The sequence below is a fragment of the Epinephelus lanceolatus genome, chromosome 17, assembly GCF_041903045.1.
Source record: "Epinephelus lanceolatus isolate andai-2023 chromosome 17, ASM4190304v1, whole genome shotgun sequence".
NCBI classification, from domain to species: domain Eukaryota; kingdom Metazoa; phylum Chordata; class Actinopteri; order Perciformes; family Serranidae; genus Epinephelus; species Epinephelus lanceolatus.
In genome coordinates, this window is record NC_135750.1 from 26559582 (window position 1) to 26581652 (window position 22071).

Consider the following 22071-nt stretch of genomic DNA (forward strand, 5'->3'; position numbering starts at 1 on the left):
ACGTATGGCTCTGCTCAAATGAGGGAGTATGAATATACATACAGGTGTGGCTCATTACTTACTATGGCTGAACCCAGTTGTATAGCCGGACAAGTTCCAGACAAATTCCATACAACTTCTCAGTGAAGTGAAAGAATACCAAACATCGACGGGTCTCGTTACCACATTGCTTTGAGGTCGGCTCAATTTTCAACATCCTTGAAATTCTTGGTGACAGTTTGGGCAAACCAGCCAATGAAATATCAGTAGTGTTTGTCACGAGTGCATAGGTTTACACATGTGGTATCTGGGTTGTTTCCAGTCACAGCCAAGTTGCTCCAGGACCGTTTTCTTATCTAAAAGAGAAGCGTTTTGTTTCAACTAGATAGTAAATGTTAGTGTTTCCAGATAATCTATTATCTAGGGAAACCGTTTCTTTCACTGCTGAACATTTTCCAAGCTTCTGTGTCCTCACAATTCTCCACTGTTTGTTTTTTGGGGGATTAGGAATAACAAGAATGGTGGATTACACAACATCAGACTGCTATTAAATTTTTCAGGGTGCACAACATTAATAATATCTTTCCATGTTTTTATCTCCCAACATACTGTGTTGCTTATTTGATGATCAAATGATTAACTGCTGCATGTTTACTACCCATTTTTTACCTTACCTTTTACCCTGATTCCCTGCCTACACACACACACACACACACACACACACACACACACACCAATGAGAGTAAACAGCAGTACTAAAAGGGACAAGCTGCTTTACGAACAAAACAAAGAACATGATGCTGTAGCAACATGGCCTCATTTCTGGGAAACCGTTCCCCATAGAAACAATACAGACACACAGGGGTCACAGCTTGGGACACAATCAAGATTTTAGCGGGCACTGAAGTCCTCTAGAAGGGCAAATGAATCAAGGGAAATGCAGTCACTCTGTATCTGGACATTGGTCTAACTAAGATAGGTTGCCACTGAAGCAGAGCGAGCTAACATGCCCTGTCTGGCGATACAAAATTGGTTGTCTCTCCTCTATTTCCTGTTCATTGCTCTCCAGCTCACTATCTAAAACTAATTCAAACACTGAAGAGGTGGGCAGTCAGTAGTGGACTGGACTACTCAGTTGTTCGAGTTAGTGGAGATAGATATGAAACTCTGGCTTAAAGCAGAGTTACACTGTAATGCTTCTGAATTAATTTCTGGATGATTATTGGGCCGAGCCCAGGCTATTTCTGGTGCAAAGTACTATATTCCTGATCATATTTCATCATGCTGGCAATTTGATAGTGCTCTCTTTTATGTGATCCTTCCCTATACTTACTTATTCATTAATATGATCCTGCCCCTAGTAATTTTTAATTTCTTCCGTGTCCATACAGCCTGAGATGACTTCACTGAAATAGTTCTTTGTGTCTTTTACTGTAGAAGCACTTCATGAAGCAGTTTATTTATACTGTATGGCCAGTATAGGTGCCACTCTACCCAAGCCATTTATGCTAATGTGGAAAATGTAGGCATGTAAAGACCAGTAGCAGGAACATTGTACGGTATATGGACAAGCTGGAATATCCAGTCAACAAATCAATCATTTCTGTAGCCATACCTTTACTGACTGAAATCCTATCGTATCACTTGGTCCCATATAGCCCAGCAAGAGTCTATGAAACCCCGCAGGAAAACGCCGATCAATTTTCTCACCCACTAAAGAAAACCCTCTAAATTGCACTTCATGCCCATTAAAATTGGCTCTGTGTGCAGATAGTAATCCAATATCAATAAAAAGATGGAACAGTGCAGCTGCCGCTGACCAGAGATTATTACAGTTCCTCTCCGGGAGAGGTACCAGACATGATATGATAAGATCTGAGAACAGACGTGCAGGCAACCTCTCATGTCATAAACAGCCAATTCAGCTTAAGCACTGATATGTCATCAGTTATAATCCATATAGGAGAGGAGAGGGCCATACACCTGTCAATCATCAGACTCCAAAGTGAAGAATGAAATCATCCATTAGCCTTGACCCCATAAATGACAGCTAATGTGACATTCCATTCATCATATCATGTCAAAATCTCGGGTCCTCCATATAATACGCCGATTTCCACTCTCTGTCATATATATAAAAACTGCCCAGCACATCATTGGCAGGGAGCTGCCATCCACGGAGGACCTCTATGCCCAGCGGTGTAGGAAGAAAGCTAAAAGGATTATCAAACACCCCGACCACCCGAGTCACAAACTGTTCTGCCTGCTGCCTTCTGGCAGACGGTACCGCAGCATCCAGTCCTGCACCTCCTGGCTCAGGGACAGCTTCGTCCTGCAGGCCATAATACTTCTGAACTCTTGAGCAGTGCTGTAGTGGAGGGTATGTGCAGGGGGGTAAGGTATACCCCCTCTTTTTTAAGCCATTTACAGTATATCCACCTATTAGCCAAAAAGCTATTGGAATAAATAGGAGATTATACCCACTCCGCCTTGGTAACCTACCTAGTTGCACCTGCACATCATCAACTACAACTATTACACTCCTGGTAACATTCAGCCAATTAATTTGCAATTATACCAAAATATTTTATTATCCCCATATTTTAACTTGAACTATGTCTTAGATTCTCATTTTCTTTTGTTTTAACTTGTTTAATTTTCTTTTTTATACATATCCACACAGCATTGATGGAGAGAGCTTGAGAGCCAAGACTTTCAATGGCGACTACCTCTGCCATCGTTGTGCATTTGTAAATAAATAACTTGAAACTTGAACGTCTGAGATCATAAATGGGCATAGAAGCCAGTTTGTCCATGAATGGCAGGATTACATTAATCAATCCGCCTGCGTGGACGGGTTGATCAATCATTCAAACATCTTATCATGCTTCTAAACAGACAACAGCCAAAAGCTGACAGTCACTCTCTTATCACTCTAATCCGGATAACTTCACTACTGAGCCCTGTGAAGGCAGCAGGGATAAATTAGTTTACTCCTACACTGATTGGATTAAAAGCCAGGAGCGGGCCTCGACCCCCTGGCCTCAAAGACTACAGCCACCAACTGCTCAGCTTTAATGAACATGTCGGCTTAAATGGAAATAAATACCTGAAGAAAACACTTGTTTGTTTTACTTCAACGTGAACCCCTATAATTTAGACCAAACATATAGAAATATTAACTCAGTGTGCTCATACTTCAAAAAACCCACCTTCATCCTGTGATCTATAACCCATTTACAAGGAACGTTTATTCGCAATGACTCAACTCCCCTGCCACGCTTCAGGACAGCAGCATTCTATATGACAGCTGACTCCATAGTAATCAGGTGCAGGTTAAATGTGAGCCTTGGAGCCCACAGTCTAAACTGCACCCCTGGAGAGTTGACCCATCACGTCTGTACCACGTTATTGAAGCAGAAGTCGAAGCTGCTGCTTGAAATTGAGCTCCAGACAGCCAATTTGTCTTTTGAGATGTCCCGCTTACAGACACAACGTGCTTAATGGCAACTCATAAGTATGTGTCCCACTACAGCTTTATAGACACAAGTCCAGAAACTGAGAGTTCCCACACTGCAGTGAAGGACTCACAAATGAATACAGAAGCTTGGCTGTCACACAGTGACAGGCCTGCGTTAGGAGCTGCGGCAGCAGCGCTCCGATGGACGAAGACACATGACAGGCAAACAAAACTACAACCTGAGGAGGCTGAAATAAAAATGAAAACTTATTAGGGCCATCTCTGCTGAGACACAACTCACCCGTTAAATAGTTTACAGTTTAAACAGGCCAGCTTACATTTCAGAGCAGGGGAGAATATAACCTCTCCACAGGAGTAAATGTGCTCTATTGTAATAGTTCACAGTGGGCGACAGCACCAGGGGAAAGCGTGGAGATGTGTGGACCAAGTGAGACTGTCCTGACAGCTACTTAACCTCTAGGCTGGCCTGTTTCACAGGAAGGCGAGCCTCATTTAATTTCTCATGGCCCGAGGCAAGTGTGCCAGTGTTTGTATAAAGGGGGTGGTGGATGTTAAAAGTGGTGACCAGAAAACAGAGTGAGAATAAGAAAGACGGTCAAAGATAACAGAAAACATCACAGCAGTATTCCTAGCTCCAGTGAGGGCCTGAGCTGCAATGACTTCCTCATTCTTTCGTATTCAAGTCCATCCTGTGCCTCACCTCCCTCCTCAGGCAGCTGCTGTATACAGGCTCAGAGTTTTGGCAGAGGGAGTGGGTCATAGAGGCAGGAACAAGATGTGCAACTATTGCACTGTGGTGACAGTTTTGTAAACACAATTACCTCCTGGTTATTGAAAGCATTTTTGAGGCTTCATGTCTTGCTACAGTGGCCTTTTAAAGGACCTGCATCAGTTTGCAGGAAAACCCAGGATCTCCCATCCAAATGGGGAAACACCCGCAGGGAGGAGAGAAACAGCAGGCTGGCTGCTGGAGAGTCTGACATCATCCAAGTGTGGGCTTCCATGTTTCTTGTGGAGTCTCATGTGTTTGTGTGTGTGTGTGTGTGTGTGTGTGTGTGTGTGCATGAATAAACAGTGAGTATCTGTCACTCCCTCTCAGCACAACTGTAGTTTTCCTCTGTGGCTCAGGGCAGACGTTCATTATTCTGAGTTTCTGCTGCTGCTGCTGCTGCTGCACCACCACCACACACACAGCCTGCTGCAGTTCACACACCATGTAGGAGCACAGAGATGAGGGGAACCATCGGTCATGGACTGTCAAGCAAACCTTTCCCTAAACTGCAGCCTCGAAGCTGCAAACATCCTCAATGCAACAGCACAAAAATAAGACACCCATCCCTTCTACGTCGGTGCTCAAACCAGCCCCAACATCTACTGCAGAAACAACCCCACACCTTAAACGGGGACGCATTCAGATCCGCACACAACAACCAGATCAGCTCCGGCTGAAAAAAACATATGCCTGCAAAGTTGAAGGACACGAGGGATCGGAGGCATTATGTGAAAGCAGAGCAGAGTCTGGAGGCTAGTTACAGTAAACGACGGGGCAGCGCCAGTGGGGTGTTGATGGGCTTCAACCAGCCCTCCAAAAAACTGCATTGCCTCTGTCAAAGCTCCACGTCCCGCTGTGGATTCAAACAACCACTCGACACCGGGTTGGGATACATATCATGACTCATCTAGAGCCTCACCTTTCCGTCAAGCGCAATGTGAAGAAAAGACATGAGCGGTAAATCTTGAGGCTAGTTAGCTTTACTTCCTTAGCCAGCCCAGCCACCACCGCCGCTTTCTCTCCCGGTCCAGCCTGCCTGCCCGGTCCTACACCTCCCCCTGTGCGCACAGACGTCCTGGGACTTACCGGTCTTATGTGCTGATGATGTCGCTGTGAAGAGACAACAAGTGCGGGGAGGCTGCCGGCCACCGCTCCGCTGCTCCGGGACAACAGGAGTACTGATCTGCACACTTTCGCAGCCATCTCTGTAGTGAAACCTCGCCGGGAAGGAGACTGCTGCGGGCGGACCGAGACGCACCGAAGGGAAGAGGGAGGGTGGTGGGCGGGTTTGCGGGGCTGGACTACAGCTTCATACACATGCCCAGTGTTGCACCAGTATGCAATGATAAAAAACACTTTTGTGCTGGCTAATTCAAAACAAACATGCACAGACTGCATGTCATTTGTCGCAGCAACAAAAACACCCATCACTCAGCTACTCTATTGAAGGTCACAAAGTGTGATTATCATACATAAATGTATACTGCATTTTACAAGTGTGTGCACATTTGTGATGTTGTGATAGGACAGTGGTGTATTTGGGAGTAAAAGTGTAATGTCAACATGGGCATAGGTTTCATTTCAACATTTGGGGACACACACATGAAACATGGGAGGGCAGAACACTTAATTTCCTGCATTCTGGTGAGGTTTTATGCAACCATTCGTGCTTCTCCTGCAACAGTTTATGGTCAAAATGTCTTTCATTTTGTCAAAATAAAAGTCCTCTGCTACTGTCATGATTTTATGGGGGGGTACAAATGCAGAGAGGTGACAATTCAGTCCCCAGAGCCAGTCTGCAACACCAAGGGTCAGCACAACCAGGTGCCCGCCCCTGCCAGCCGCCTGGCACACATTGCACCCAGCCCCAATGCCAGTCCCTGCAGGTGGTGGGCCCATCTACGTCCCACCCCTCACCTATGATCATGAGCTATGGGTAGAGACCCATCCTCAGAAGGGTGTCTAGGCTCAGCCTCAGAGATAGGGTAAGGAGCTCGGACATCTGGAGGGAGCTCGGAGTAGAGCCACTGCTCCTTCGTGTAGAAAGAGGTCAGTTGAGGTGGTATGAGCTTCTGACGAGGATGCCTCCTGGGCGCCGCCCGTTGGAGGTGTTCCAGGCACAACCAACTGGTAGGAGGCCCCAGGGCAGACCCAGAACACGCAGGAGGGATCACATATCTTGTCCAGCCTAGAAATGCCATGGATCCCCCAGGAGGAGCTGGAATGCACATGTTCTAAATACTGAGGGAAACATGTCCCCCCCCCAAAAAAAAGTTACGCCCATGAATTTCTTCACTTCACTTCATTTCACTGGAACTTATCTTAAACACGGAGTGAAAGAAAAATTCGTCTCTCAACACTATCTCTGCCTCAATCTCTATTAACATTATCTCAGTGGAAGAATACTGCAAGATAAATGAGGTGAACCCTACAGGTCTGAGATAGTAGGTATTATAGTAATACAGTGGGAGATTTAAAAAGAAAAAAACAGGCCTTCGCTCAGTATTGGATAGCCCACACACTGCTGTCACTCCCTGTAGTAGGCTAAAAGAAATATAGGAGATTAAAGCATAGCACTATAAACTCAGCACTGAGTTCCTTTTTTAACTTTATTTTTAAGGTCCCTACTGGATTATTACAGTGATTGCTATTAAACTAAAACAGTACATAAAGACTTAAATTCCTGAGCAATAGATCTGCACTCAATGTTTGATTATTTCTTTTGTTATTGCGTATTTAAAGTAATTTAATGGGTATTATTGTATGTTACAGGAGACTGTGTCCATATCTGTTGGCAAGGGCGTAGGTTTTGTTTCAACAGTGGGGGTACACTTGAAAAGGGGAGATTTGGGGGTCCCCTGCATGGCTGTATTAAGAGACCTGGATTCAGCATTGAAGGCAGGATCCTGTTCATTCCTTTGAAAGCTGCTCAGTGGTGCATGAAGTCAAGAAAGCTCTATTTTTGCAGTATAAAATTACCTGGATGATGATGGGTATGATTGGGCCCATACAGCAGGCAAACTAGAGACTTCCACTGGCCAAGCTGGCAACTTCTGGTTTAGTACTCTGCCAGTGTGAATGGGAATGAAATTATTCAATCTTGCAGCTCTCCTAGACTTTTCAAATGGTATCGGACTGAAAGGATGAAATAGTGGAATGAGTCATTACGTGGGTGTTTTGATGCTCAAAAAAGTATCTTCTGATTCACAATCATATTTTTCCCACTATAAGTATATGGGGAAAAGTCTTTTTGGGTACATCACGTGATAGAATAGAAAGTTATAATTCCATTGTTTGGGCACTATGAAAATTGGCTTTAAAGCCCAGCACATTTTTCTGAGGGTCTGGTCCCCCCTCCCCAGACATTTCTGCACACGTTCTAAATGTTCGGGAGGAAGTATCCCCTGCCTCCCCCTGACATCGACACCTCTGCCTGTTGGTAGCTGTATGTATATACCCACTCACTGAACCAACACAACAACAAAACTTGGCACGTACAGAGCTGACTGGCACTTCAAAGATTCCCAGCAATCTTGAAAACGACAGACACAATATAACTTGTCTGAATGTCTCTGTGTTAGGCTATATCTTGGCAGACTCGCTGTCACTAGCCACACCATCTACTCCTCTATAACTGTGTCTAATATTAGCTTGTCCTTCAGTCACTCTTGCGACTATGTCCCAAAAGTGCAGCCCACAGGATCAAATCTAATTGCTCTGATCTTCAGTGACTTTTAAACAGCACTAGCTACTTCCTCATGTACAAGCATTTTAATGCATTTCTGGGCTTCTGTCCCCAAATGGCAGAACATGAGGGTGAGCGGTCAAGTATGAGGCACTTTGTTTTCTCCAGAAGCACTCAAGTACTGCAAATGTTGGTAATAGGAGTGGTAATGGGTCTTTTAGGTAAATGAATGTCAAGGAGACTCCCCTCGGTGGAATGTAGGTTAACGTGTTGTCCTTAAACTTTGACCAGTCCAAGTCTCATATAATACCACCTGCCACACCTGTGTTGGTTGAAGGTGAAACCAGATAACATACAATGGGCCTAGCTCTTGAATTGTTAATGTACAAGAGCAACCACATTTTGTAGCTCTCACTGTAGTAACTCATGTGATGAAGTATAGCTTCTTAAAATGGTTCAAGCTTTAGAAAATACGAAATAGTCAAACAGGAAATAAGGCTCAAAACAAATAGAGATTTGGTTGTTGTGTTGTTGATTGTGCTTGTCTTCTGAAATGCAGTAGTAATATGTCATTACTCCAGAACTCATCCCAGTTCCTTCTGTACTTCTTCAGGTGCAGTGCATCAGGCTCTGTGGGCGATGCAATTTAAATGTTAATTCTTAGCCATGGACAAGGACCTGCTCAAGGCCTCGAGGCTGCATCGATTCACAAAGCAAATCCTTGTGTGGTGCCAAATACTACCACACACCGGTTTACACAAACCTTTGCAGTGCTGTTGTAAATATACCAAGACAGTATGCATATGCGTACGTTATGTGTCAGCAGTGTAAACAAAAGAAGCTGCAGTAAGGGGGCAAAGAATGTTCAATGTTTGCGTGACTTTGTTTGTTCTCTGTTATTTACAATGTGAACTCAGTGTAATCAGCTCCTAAACTGAAGCTATACAAAGGTAATTACTTATTTCAAACCTCAGTGTCTATATTTGTTGGATCCTAATGTGAGTATAAGCTACATGATTACAGCACGTAATTGGATTTATCTGATCTGCTTAATATCTGTTCATCTTTCCACTTTTGATAGGCGTTTTTATCATGATTCATGAGTCATGACAAACAAAATATCTATCCCCATGTGATTACAATGCTAACACTATTATTATATGAAATTTAAAGCATGAAATCAGCTATATCCCACCGTAAATGTTGAACAAAACAAGAAAAAACAAAAAGGATTTCACAATTATTGTTCAAACTTAGTTCTGGACAGACACTGATTTTCATTTCAAATCGTGCCTCATACATTTCAAATGCATTAATGTTCCGAATTCAGGGATTCAATATGAGCATGACTAATTCAAATTAATCTTCATTTATATTATTCAAATTTAATCTCGGCTGACACTAATTCCTTTTCACAGCTGTCCAGCTGTTGTTTTTTTTACCAACTGTAAAAAAAAAAACAATGTGAGCGAGGCAGAACTGCACCCACATGTCAAGGTCAAAGATGGATGAATTGAGCAGAGTACAAGAGGAGGTGTGCATGCATACCTGTGTGCGCATGTGTGCGTGCATGCATGTCTGTGCATGACTGAAATGTCTCTTGGCAGCATCTCCTCCCATGGGTGTATGAAAAAGGTAATGCCGAAAGCAAGCGTGTGTGGGTGTGTAACTTCTGTTTCATCACACCACCAGTCAGACAGCGTGCATCGTGTAAACACAGGCCTAATTAGGCAGTGTATGCTGACTTTCTTTTTTTGCTTACTCTGTCACATATGATGGCTCACAGACCCCACAGCAACATGAATGCTGAAACTGGAGCCTGCTTTTGTCTGCAGGACTTTACCTGAGTCATCACTCACCATTATACAGAGGTGCAGCATGTGGATCAAGTTTCACCATAGTTTCATTCTACAACGCAGCTCAACTGGGACTTGTCTAGGTGCACAGAAACACCGACAACCAGCATTCCCCTATGGATTTACAAGTGTAATGTAGCACTCAAGAGTGAGACACCCTTTTACACCAAACACATTCACAGTGGTAGCAACCCTGGCAGTATGTAGTAAAACAGTTGAGCAGGACAGGCTGTTCAGCAGGCCTGTCTTATCTCCTGCTCCACCTTTGCACCGCCACAATAGCAGGATGGATGTAATTGGCATGCGGTGCTATTGTTTGGGCTACGCTGCAATGCAACACAAAGACTGCAGGGTAAACAGTTACCTTATATGCGTAACCTTCAACCTGAATTAAGTCAGACAAATGCACTGGAGTCAGAGAGTGGAAACTTGACGTGTTGCTTCACTAAAGGTTTACATGAGTGTGAGCTGACACCTAACTTCTAATAGGCCAGTAACCTTATACCATGACCAAACACCCCAGACATGGTGACAGATCTAAAAAGACTCTGGCCATGAACTATTTAGCAGCTATTCCATTCCAGCTTACTCAGACAGATTATTTGTCTTTGTATTTTGCATGACATTTGAATGTGTCATGTTCATATCGTGAGCACTTTTAGGTGTGTACCTACCTTTGAGGTGCTGATCATTTCCAATCTTCAGGTTGGTGTGTATTTTGGACAATTTAAAGAACCAATTTGTGTTGTGTTATGCACATTTATAAGAATAATAAAAGTCTGACATAGCATTTGAGAACGAGACGAATGGCTTTCAATTGTGAAAATATGCACTGCCATTGTGGACACAAAAACCACGCTGAGGTTATTACCGTCGTAAAGCTGTTCAGATTCAATATACAGTCTCAGTGGTTGACAATTACATATTGTGCGGTTCTTGTGATAAATTGCCCACATTAATGAACCCTGCACTGAAGGGCTGCAGGCACAGTTTAAGCAAGTAGCCTCCCTTATTAAAAAAGGAGGAAGTGAGAGAGACAGAGAGAAAGAGAGGAGGTAATGAAAATAACTTTAGCACAAGATGGTGGGGGAAAGACATGAGATTAGTATAGATAATCATTTGTAATAAGCAAGTTAGCCAGAGATATTAGTTGCAATGTGTGTATTTTATATCATAGTGCTGTTCTATCAAGACAGTGATTACCTCAACTTCCTTGAAACCTTATTGAAAACACTAACTCCTGGGTATTGGTTATATGAAGCATCTATAGATAAGCAAACGAGCTCACAGAAAACAGTCACAGAGAACTGTCAATGCACCCTGACCAATTTGAGCACAGGTCAATTTGTTACAGCAGAATAGTCGTATTGATTAAGCAATATATTGGCAGAATGCTTAGATTCTGGTCCCGCTTGTCAGGACAGTGTTAAATTCCAAATGCATTAAATCATATCATATTTTTTCTAAATATCATGAATGCTCAAAGGGGAAACATTTGGCTCACTTTTCACAAATGTGTAACGTGAATCAGTCTAAAGCCATTAAACCTACCGGCATTATGCAACACACCCAACAAAATGTCATGAGAATTTGATGATCTGCTACAGCAGAGTGATGCATGATTGGTGTATTTACATTCTGCACTTTAAATTAATCTACCAAAGTGGGATGACATTAAAAGAAATGTGGAGTTAGAAGTGGCATGCTAAAAGAGAAGTCACATTGAGCCAAGAAGGTGTGCCTTTAACATTCCTCCCCCTGCCTTTAAAACTGTAGAAATGTGCATTAACTTGTCTGATTACATCAGTTATCTGAGATTTATTGCATATACAGGTGTGTCCAGTCATTCCACCTAGCCAAGAGCTACAAGCTATCAAGTTGTGTTTGACTGATGAGAATACAACTCCACAGAGGCAACTAAGCATTCTCAAAATGTTCCTTGTCAATGGCGCTTAATGAAAAACCATTAGGCCAGAGATCTATCAAAGACGTTTTGCCCTTTACACAAAGCAATTTTGTTAAACTGCTTTTGAGTTCAGGGATGTGAATGTGAATAAGATAAAATGTAAGTGACAAAGTCATCACATGGTGTTTATGTCTAGAGGTGGAGATAAACTATTCAGACATTCCTGGCACTTCGTAATGGAACCAGCCGATGTTTGGACTCAGCCTAACAGTCACTTCTGCGCAGCAATGTACTCTATCTTTACTTTATTCATCATAACCTCATTAACGCTGATGTACGGTCACATCAAGCAGAAATTTGACCTCCGCTTTCATTGGATGTGACAAGTCCCTGCAACCTGCAGTCTTCTATTCCCAGTCGACTCAGCAGCCCCCCTAGCTTTCCTTTTCAAATTATGCATTCAGTCCAGCAAATATGTATTCAAGGCAACAATTAGAGCTGGCACACTGCGAGGAGGCAATTCATTTAGTTTTGATACATTTTTATACTGGAGCTCTGTCAAGGCATGCATGACTGACAGCAGAGACTCCCCATCTCCCAGTTCAATTCAGGTATGATATTGAAATGAATGTTTTTTTAAATCAGAAATAGAATTGCCAAAGCTGTACTCAAAGTGTATGAGGCTAGGCAGTAGTTATGATAAATACAAGAGGGACACATCCCCCCAATAATCAAGTATACTCAAAATGTCTTCCCCAATATATTTGTAGAGACGGCAGGGAACAAACAAAAAGTCGCTGAAAGGCTGAGGCTGGGCCTGGTTAACTTGTCAGACATGCCAACAAAAGACTTGCTGACATCCAAAATATGTTAAATAGATTTATTAATGAAAAGGAGTCAACTTATTGTAATGTGCACAAACTTATTATTAAGATAATCACAGCGAACAAAGAAGAGTGTGGTCAACAAAAAATACAGCAACCCGCTCACCCTCTTTTTCCAACCAAAAAAAAACTACAGGTGAAGATGAGATACTCATATAGATTATGAGTGACACCACCCATATCAATGTGACCCGACTCAAAATGATAATAAATGATAATATCCCTAAACACTAACTAAAAAACATGTAACAATACAAAATATAAACCATCTCAAAATGTATTAATCCTACTAATCTTACAAAAACCATCACTTTATAAGTAAATTCATGGCCCCTACAATATTGATAATGAAAAAGGAAAAAAAACTATACTGTGAAAGGCAACCATGCACTGCTGTCTGAAATAATCATTGGCAAATGTACTCCAGGTCATAAATAAACTAAAAAGATTGCCATTGTTATTACTACTGGTTCAAGTATGATGTGGTTTGTCCAAGTTTGTTGTACCCAAGCAGAGGCCATTGCTCGCCTGCTGTGGGTAGGTACAATCAGTGTCAAACACTGAACTGTCTCTCTTTCATTACCTTTAAACATATTAAAAAATGTGAAAGTATAATGTTATATGAGTGTTGCACAGGCGATATCACTGGCTATTGTTATAGTTTTTGTAAAGTGTTGGCATGTCATAAAAGAAGTATCATAAAAAATTCTAAAGCCATAGTATAGTGAAGTATGTCATAAAAAAATCATAGTATATTATGTTATAAAAAAAGTCCTTGAAAATGTCATAGTGTGTTTATTTCTTGTGACGCACTTGGTCATCAAAACTCTGAGAACCCCTGATCTAAGATTTTTTTTTTTTTGTTAATATAAAACCTCTAAAATGGTCAGTATAGCTGGAAAATTACTTTAGGGGTCAAATTTCCTCCAGACCCCCCTGGAGGTTTGGGTCACAGAAAGAGTCAATCAAGAATGGTCCCCAAATGTTAATTAGGTGAATACGGCCCTGGTATTCAGGATATTTCAGAACTTAGCCCACCAAAATGAATAATTAGATGAATATGAATATATATGTGAACCATAACATACACAATTTGTTCTCCTTTTTCATGCTGACTTCAGTTTGTAGATAATTGAAGGCTAACAGGTTGGAGTGATACACATTAATGTGCTTTAAGGGAACATGCTGGTCCTTTCACTATAGAAAAATAGTTTTTATCACATTGGTAGTATTTAGCTCAGCTCGCATGTATGGTTAGACACTGTGCTGAATAGGAGCATATTATATAGTATGTTATTATTACATAAAAATGATAAGCATTTGACTTTGTGTTCCTCACACAGTATATACATCCCCAGCAGTGTTGGGACGGAGCCGGTCTGAGCTGCATGAGGCGGGGTGTGTGTATGTGGCCCCACCCCGCTGTCTGCACGGCTGTTGGTGAACACGGAACTGCTGTTTACGCAGCGCTCCATCTCTGCAGACACGGGAGGGGAGACGTCCCCTGAAACGCCGAAGACACTATCATTTTGGACTGACTGGCGTTTGTGTCAACACTGACGTGAGTAACTGTGCTGCTTCTGTGCTTACAAAGCTCGCTAACGAGGCCTTTGAGTAACCGATAAACAGCTCCCTGAGCTAACAGTGGACATTTAGGCTAACAGTTAGCATGCTAACTAGCTAGCGTTAGCTTCCCTACGAAACAATTATCTGCCTGCTGGACTCCGTAGCTGAATATGTCACGTCAACAGTAAAAAGTGATACAAAATGAGGACTGGCGTTGGAAATATCTTCGTTAACAGACCAGTAGCGGACTATATCACAGCAGGCTGTTGTAAAGGAGGTCATATTACGGGTTTAAAGAAAACACTGGGGTCCTTGTCAATCATGGGACAACTTTAGGGGTTCGGGTTTCCACACTAACATGTCAAGCATGACACTAATATTACCATAAACATTGTGTTTTGACCCCTGTGTTGATGTTAGCTAGTTAAGTTAGCTTTTATAACTGCGTGCCTTGTGAAATGTTGTTGTCAAGAACCCCGACTCACTGATGGGGACCACATCAGCCACACCCCACACCATGAAGCAGTGTTTGTGTCTTGGGTGCTCATCAGAGAAGATGTGTGCTAACTCTTTATGGTTAGTTATGTAGGTGACAGTCGGGAAAATAAAACATAAGGTGTTGTGCAAATTTCTGCTGGAAGACAACTTCTCCCTTTTATTTACTTAGGGATGTAATTAACATTGTATGTGGACCCATGGGTGTCTCTGGATCCTAGTTTTTGGAAATTGTGGGGTCTCCCCTATATAAGTTACAAGGCCATTACACAATAGTCATGCTGGTTTACCATTCTGTGTTTGCTAAAACCCCCTTTTGACAAATTCACCTGCAGTACACACAGTCTTAACATTGGTATCTATAAGTTGATATTCCAGTTGGGCAGTGAGGAATGGTTAACTATACTGTGAGTCACCACACTGTCAAAATGACTCAACCTTTGATTATTATTATTATCCCTCTTTGAAGTGTATATGGTGTCATTTTCATAAATCACCTGGTAATAGTCTAATTCTAAACAATGGATAAATAAACATTGCTCAGAATTTAAAAGTACTTATGTCAGATCAATGAATCAACTCGTAATAAAGTTGTTGCAAGTCAGGAGCAAATCACAGACCAGCTTAAAGATCTTTGCAGTCTGCAAAGTCAGTCTTTTCACTATTATAGTGACCAAAATGACCCATGGATATCAGTGATGAATATGATGAAAGTGTCCTAAAAGTAGTGATACACGTGTTGAAATCATTTCACCAAGTTTTATATTGAAAGCCATCAATAAAATTAGCAGCATTTTTTGTTTGCATAAACATTAAAATAATAACTTAGCCAACACCTTATGTAAACATATGAAAACCATATCAAATGTGCAGTAACATCAAAGATAGCCTGTCTTTGAAATGCTTGATCTAATGTCTGTGTCACTGCAGATCAGTACTGGTAGATCACCAGTAGCATCACTGGGTTTGCCTGCTACACGCCCGCTTGTAAACAAGGGAACCGCAAAACAAACCTACGTTGCATGCTGCACCTGCATCTGGGAGACTGTTGCTAACTTTGGTTGATGCTTGACAGTGTTTACCGTGAGTTTATCAAAGCACAGTAATCAAACACGGTTTTAATGAGAATTAAAATTTGAAACGGTAATACTAACCGTAAGGAATTTTACAGCGGTTTATTGTGAAACTAGTAAAAGTTTAATCTGTGCTCCTGGTACTCCCGACAATAATCCCATCTCTCTGTTTATACTTACCGCTCAGAGGCAGAAAACATCCCTGAACAACAGAGGAACTGCAAAGTTTAGCGTCTTGAAACTGCCAAGTTTACTATTGTTTGAGACAAATGCATCACGAGTTTCAACAGAGGGCATAAAACATCACTTTTAGAGCCCCAGGTGGTTGAGGTGACACTGCCCTCTCCATTTCGGTCCCCTCTTTGTTTTTATGGGATCCGATCATCCAAGCACAGAGCAGTGTTCACACAACATAAATACTTGTGTTTCTCTTGTGGGTATCTCAACATATCACTGTCAAAAGGTGGGGGACAATGTTGATGACCAAAAGCAGTATTGATTCACCAGGTCCCAGGTCAGTTCCAGGTCCCAGTGTACCTTGTGACTGGATTTAAAGGGCTGAATGTGATGATGGATTGTGCTGTGGGACTGACTGGACTGAATGCTTTTAAAATAAGGAAAACGAATGTCTTAAACACATGGCTCGCTGTGAAAGGATACAACCTGAGACATGCTGAGCAAGCTTCCATGCTTTATTCTAATGGGTAGGCACTAGGCAGCATTGGATGTAAAATATAATTGGCTGGGATTTGATGTAGTAGTATGATGTACGCTTTGTAGCATTCAGCGATCTGATTAATTTTGGACAAGTATTATCATTCATCTTGATAACAGTGACTAAAATACTATCAAGAGATTTCGATCAAAAGACCTTGACAACTACAAGGGATGATATAAACTGTTGGATGGTGTTCTAAATTTGTCAGGCTGTTACTACTTATAATGTAGCACCTTGCTTTATGGATGTAGAACAAAGACAAGGAAACGTAAATGCAAGTGACTTAATGATAACTGGGTGATGTTTTGAAGGGCACATCTCTCACAAGCAGCTCGAGAAAGCTTTCTACCAAACATGCCAAAATGACCATTAAAATCACAGGTGGTATTTTTCACTCCATTACCATTTTGTCAGCAGCTCGGCTTTGACAAAATGTTCTGTACTATGTACTGTTCATCTCGCTAAAACCTCAGTAGTCAAGAGCTCCAATACACTTACATCTGTGCCTCATTATTGCTTGCTCGCTGTTGTTGTAATAGTATAAGATACTAGTTCCTAGTCCTTCTTAAGCCATTGGCCATTGCAGCATTTAAAAAGTTTTCGAATGCAAGTAGGGGTATAATCGATATCGTATCCATATCCTGATTAGGGATGTACATGATTAATTTTTTACTCCTGATGGATTGAATTGTGCTCGATTTTAACTGTTTAAACTTTTGTTTAAACTTTAGGGAGATAAGTCAAGTCAAGTTAGCAACATCCCTAATTGTGATATGAGACTAGGTATAAAAAATGATGTGATATTAGATTTTCTCCATATTGCCTAGCCCTAAACACAAGGTATGCAAATGAGATGTCTCCACCAAAGGTAGTGGGTCACAGTAGAGGGTTTCCATATTGCAGTAACAAGGTCCTTTTTAGTACTCTGCGGAGATGGATAGACAGATAAGGGAGTTGTAGCTGTAGTGTGGCTCACTGCTTTTCAGATGGCTTTAACATTCCCAGTGTCGCCTTCCTGGCCAAAAAGGTCACACGGGCTGATGAGAAGAAAGAGAGCATTGGTGTGTCTCAGCTGTAAAAAATCTATTTTCTGTACAAGCTCCAGCCCCCCCCCCCCAACACACACACTTGGGGATTTCACAGATCGTGGGTAACTCTCACTTTGAAAATGATTATTTTCAGCACAGTTGACATATTTCAAAGACCCAGGAAGACATGAATTATGCTAGCCAAATGGGCGGTCCTCAGCTGGTAGCCCAGAGTCAAACAGACCAAGAAAAACAATCTGTAATTTTGTTTGTTTGTCACTCTGCTTCCTGTATATTTAGGCTGTATTTATATGTAGGAAAAAACTCTTTCCAGTTGAATATAAAACCATCACATTCAATGATGCAGACATGATTGCCTCAATTCTCACCATTTTCATTTTGTTCTTTACAGATATGGCAAATTGTTCATGTTGTTTGGTACTTTATATTACACTTATTTGACAGTGGCTTACGTCCAAAGTGACAGTAAGTTTCAATAAGTGCATTCAGTCCACATAGAAGCAAGAGCTAGACATCATGTCAAATTTAGATTGTATCCATTTAAACAAATAAGCATGTTCAGTGCCACAGTACAAGTGTGTAAAGGCTATTTTTAGAATTCACACATAATTCCTGTGGTGTAAGACGGTCCAAAAATGTTAGATAAACTGGAACAAACCTCTAAAAATGTTTTTGTACCACTGACTTTCATTCAGATTGTTGCACTGGATAGGGTTATTGTTTGCTGATGTCATTAATATCTTTGGCACTGGTCTTTTAGCATCAGTCTCCATTGAAATGATGTGTATACATGCTCGCTCTTCCCCTCAGTCCCAATTGTCATGGGCTGCCGACACTCCAGTTAGCATTCGCCATGTCTTCTTCTGTCTATCTCCTGAATCAGTTAGACAATCGGTGTCTGAATTGTTAATAGGATATTGACAAGTGGTAGCTTGAGGCCTCAGTGGGATGAACTCCTCTGTCCCATGCTTTCTGCACACATGGGAGCTACAGATACACACCAGTAGTCCCTTGCTTAATTGTTAATCATCTTTCCATGATACAGATGAATGAAGCAACAGTCTGGTTGAAAATGAAGTTCTGGAGCTTAGCTTTGCTGGTGGCAATTAGTTTTATCCTCGCTTTCTGTTGTTTATTAATTGAGGTGTGTGAGGATTCCAAGACATTGCTGCATTGGCTGTTTGAGGTACAGTTTTGCCTGCAGTGCAGTATGAAGACAGATCCCACGAGTGCACTGCTATTGTTCTAAGCTTTGCCTCCTGAGATGAGCGTTAATTAGTTTTTTGGTCAAATTTTCCAAATCCTTACCTAAGACTTCCAAGCTTATGACTGGAGAAGGAATGTGCTTAACACAGTGGTAGTGGTGTGCGTGCTTCTATGTGACGTTCACATGTGTAGTTCAGTGCAATACGGTCTTTTCTCTCTGCAGGATGTTTCGCTTGCGGGCGTTGTCCGCAGTTTCAGTGGGGCTAGCGCAGTTGTCCCGGCGCTACCACAGTGGGGCAGTGCGAGGGTCTGGCCGGAGGAGGCTAATGTTGGCAGCCCTTGCTGGGGTAACTGGTGTTTCTGCTACTACTGGGCTGCTCTGGAAAAGGTAAGAACCCAATAATACAACTGTGTGCTTCTATGTACTGCTGAGAAAATGATAATGGCCTTCTGTTTCAATTTTAAAGTACTTTCTTTTGTCCCTCAAGGAGCAATTTAAGGCAAGCTGGTTTGTAAACATAAAAACACAATAAATTCAAATAATTCATTCATAAACATAAAAATAACGAAAGACTGCAAAATATGTTACTGTGACTTTTCATGGAGAAGTTTGTCTTTGACTGCTGCTGACTTGCCATTAAATATTTCAAATATTATCAAACAAACGTCACCACCCCAAAAGGCACTGTTGCTTCCAAAAGTCTAATATGACCGGTTTTTCATTTTTGCATCTTTTCAGCTGTATTTTTCTGGTCTTTATACCACGTCAGAGATATTGCTCTTGAACGACACATCTATCGACTCTCTCAAGACAGTTGCTCTTAACACCATGACTTGCAAGCTCCTCTGTCTTGCATGGTCCCTAGACCAAAACACACCAAACTGACTTCAAAGAACTAGTGGCAATGATAGCTGACTGTTGCATCATCTCATGTCGCCTGTGTCTCTGCCAAAAAGTTGCACGTGAACACCCAACAAAGACTATAGCCGATGGTCAGCTAACACAAATGTTCTGTGCCTGCATGAGAGGAAATAACTCCATACCAGCAGATGGCAGTAGTCTGGATTTGTCAAAAGGGGAACCGGAAGACTGTCTTGATGCTAGTTAACCAGTTAGCACATTAACAACACAACCCAATGTTGAAAGCGCAAAGCATATTTACCGTGTGCCAGTGAACAATAATACAAACCATCACGTAAGGTTTCTGCTGAAGAGCTCAATGACTAAAGAGAAATAATCAGACTTTATGTAATAAATTTATTTTGATCTCACTTCTCTTTGACTTCAACTGTTTACTTTCCTCACTTCCGTTTCTCATTTCGTGCACTGAGCTGAACTGCCAATCAGAATTATCTCATTCACCGAGAGGCTCTGCCGTCGCTGTTGCTGTCGCCAATTCAATATGCTGAATCGGCCACGGGGGGGAAAAAAAAGCCAACGGGAGCCAACAAGGGCCAAAAATGCAGGACACACCGCACCAATTAGTGCCACAGACGCTGACCAGCTGCCCAACATTGACCAACTGCCGACCATTAGCTTGTTGTGTCAGGGCCTTTAAATGACCAGACCTTGATCTACATTCAGTAAACCTGGATTTGCTTGCGGTGCAGTATTTGACAGCAGTTCAACTTTTGAGCACACGCCAAATTTGATTCCCCAACATTACACAACCGTTAGGGAAACCACCCTATGAAGTTGCTTACCTGCATTTCTGTTGACATGCCAAGCCACCACCCCAAAGCTGTCACAATGTTTTTATGGCTATCCATTACTAAGGAGGCTGCTGTTTAGTTAAAGCAAAGCGGTTGAGAGGGTGTTGACGTGAGAGCTCTATGGGGACAGAGTGACTGTGCTGCAGGAGGCAGAGTGATGGATGGTGCCTCAGGGCATTTGAGACTGATTGGACGAGACTGTTCCAGGCCTTCACCCCAGGCTTCATTCTCCTTGTGTCTCGTTAAACTGAATTATTCAGCCTGCCCCAGACAGACCCAGCTATTTATTATTATTATTCCAATTTTCAATTTAGTCAGAAAAATGGTCAAGTGGGAGTTTGCCTTGGTGAACCTCTGTGTAATACACAGACAAGCAAAGCACAGCGCAGCATAATCTCTCTCATTCTCTCACCCTGTTTTAACTGTTTAGCATCATAACTACAGTCCATACTCCGCTGCAAAACATAGTCAGCTACACATTTCCCTGATTTTCCTTGGTACCAGAGCAAAACATAAAGAGATATTGCAGTATTTTACCTTATTTGTGAATGACAGAAATGTCTCTCATGTGTTAATCTGCTAATCTGTTTCTTTGTTGAAAACTAGAGCATATGCAGATGCAGGGCCTTCTGTTCGACACACTGAGCCCTCACCGGATGGAGAGGCGGCTGACTTTGTAAGGGATGCAGATTCTGAGACAGAGACAGAGAAGTCGGTGGAGGCCAGCAGTGGAGACGAAGACGCAAACGAAGGTGGTGAGGGGAAAAAAAAGAAGCCACGCTCTGGATTCCGTGACCGCAAGGTAATCAATAAACAATAAACATTCAGCCGTTCAGTGAGTCCAGTATTTTAATTCACCTCTAGAATGGTGTTTTGAAAGCCTTCCGAATCAATGTCCAATATGCAAACGCAAGTATATTTTTGACAGAATATTTTACGGAGACACACAAAGGTAATCAGCATGCATTGCTGCTGTCATAAACAACAGAAATGCACCACCTGTAAGATTTTATTGTTGTTAATTAGGCAGTAGATGACAAAGGACAAGCAGAGGAAGACCAAAGGGTCTTTGATATGATGCCAATTAATCACAGTTTGTAGCTCGGCATATTTTTGCTGGAGGACCAGGGAAAAGGAGAGTGGAGGACCTTTTAATGTTCCATGCATTCTATTCAAAGAAAATGTGATGCAATAGTACATCTGACTTATGGGTGTAGATGTAAAAATTGTGCAATCACTCTTGCCTCAGCAGCAGCCTCAGTCTGCTGAAAGCATATAGACGTCTAGGGAGCAAAACGTTTTAGCACCGCAGGATTCACTAGTGTGTTGGTAAAAATAGGTTGTTTGTGCCAGCTCACTCACCATGTCAAATAAAGGCTCAAAGTTTGATAAAGCTTATTGTCTGAAGTAAATTCTGTGTGTGTATGTGTGCAAAAGTTCGAGCGTGTGCGTCAGTGCTTTAGACTGAGACTACCCTTGAATGGAGATGGTCGAATGTTGACAGAGGCTTAGGCAGTATCTGCTTTTTCATTTCTTTCTGACATTTCACCAGGGTATACAGTGTATGAAGGTATATTGTAAAAAACAAAAAAGTAAAAGCTGAGCTGCTGGTGATAGACATTGTCTAGCCCAGTGGTTCCCAACTGGTGGGTGGCTGTCCAAAAGCAGGTCGCAAGTGCATTCTGAAT

At 42.0% G+C, this 22071-nt stretch overlaps 2 protein-coding genes across 3 annotated transcripts in view; one reads left to right on the forward strand and one right to left on the reverse strand.

The window, feature by feature from the left end:
- Positions 1-5494, reverse strand: part of mcu (mitochondrial calcium uniporter) — a 70055-nt gene extending 64561 nt beyond the window's left edge. For both annotated transcript variants that reach the window (XM_033613248.2, XM_078176255.1), the window contains exon 1: positions 5319-5494. In XM_033613248.2, coding sequence (XP_033469139.1) covers positions 5319-5435 — 117 coding nt within the window. In that variant the 5' untranslated portion in view covers positions 5436-5494. The remainder of the gene's footprint in view (positions 1-5318) is intronic.
- An 8490-nt stretch (positions 5495-13984) lies between these two features.
- Positions 13985-22071, forward strand: part of micu1 (mitochondrial calcium uptake 1) — a 37334-nt gene continuing 29247 nt past the window's right edge. The window contains exons 1-3 of the mRNA XM_033613887.2: positions 13985-14124; positions 18894-19058; positions 20990-21185. Coding sequence (XP_033469778.1) covers positions 18895-19058; positions 20990-21185 — 360 coding nt within the window. The 5' untranslated portion in view covers positions 13985-14124; position 18894. The remainder of the gene's footprint in view (positions 14125-18893; positions 19059-20989; positions 21186-22071) is intronic.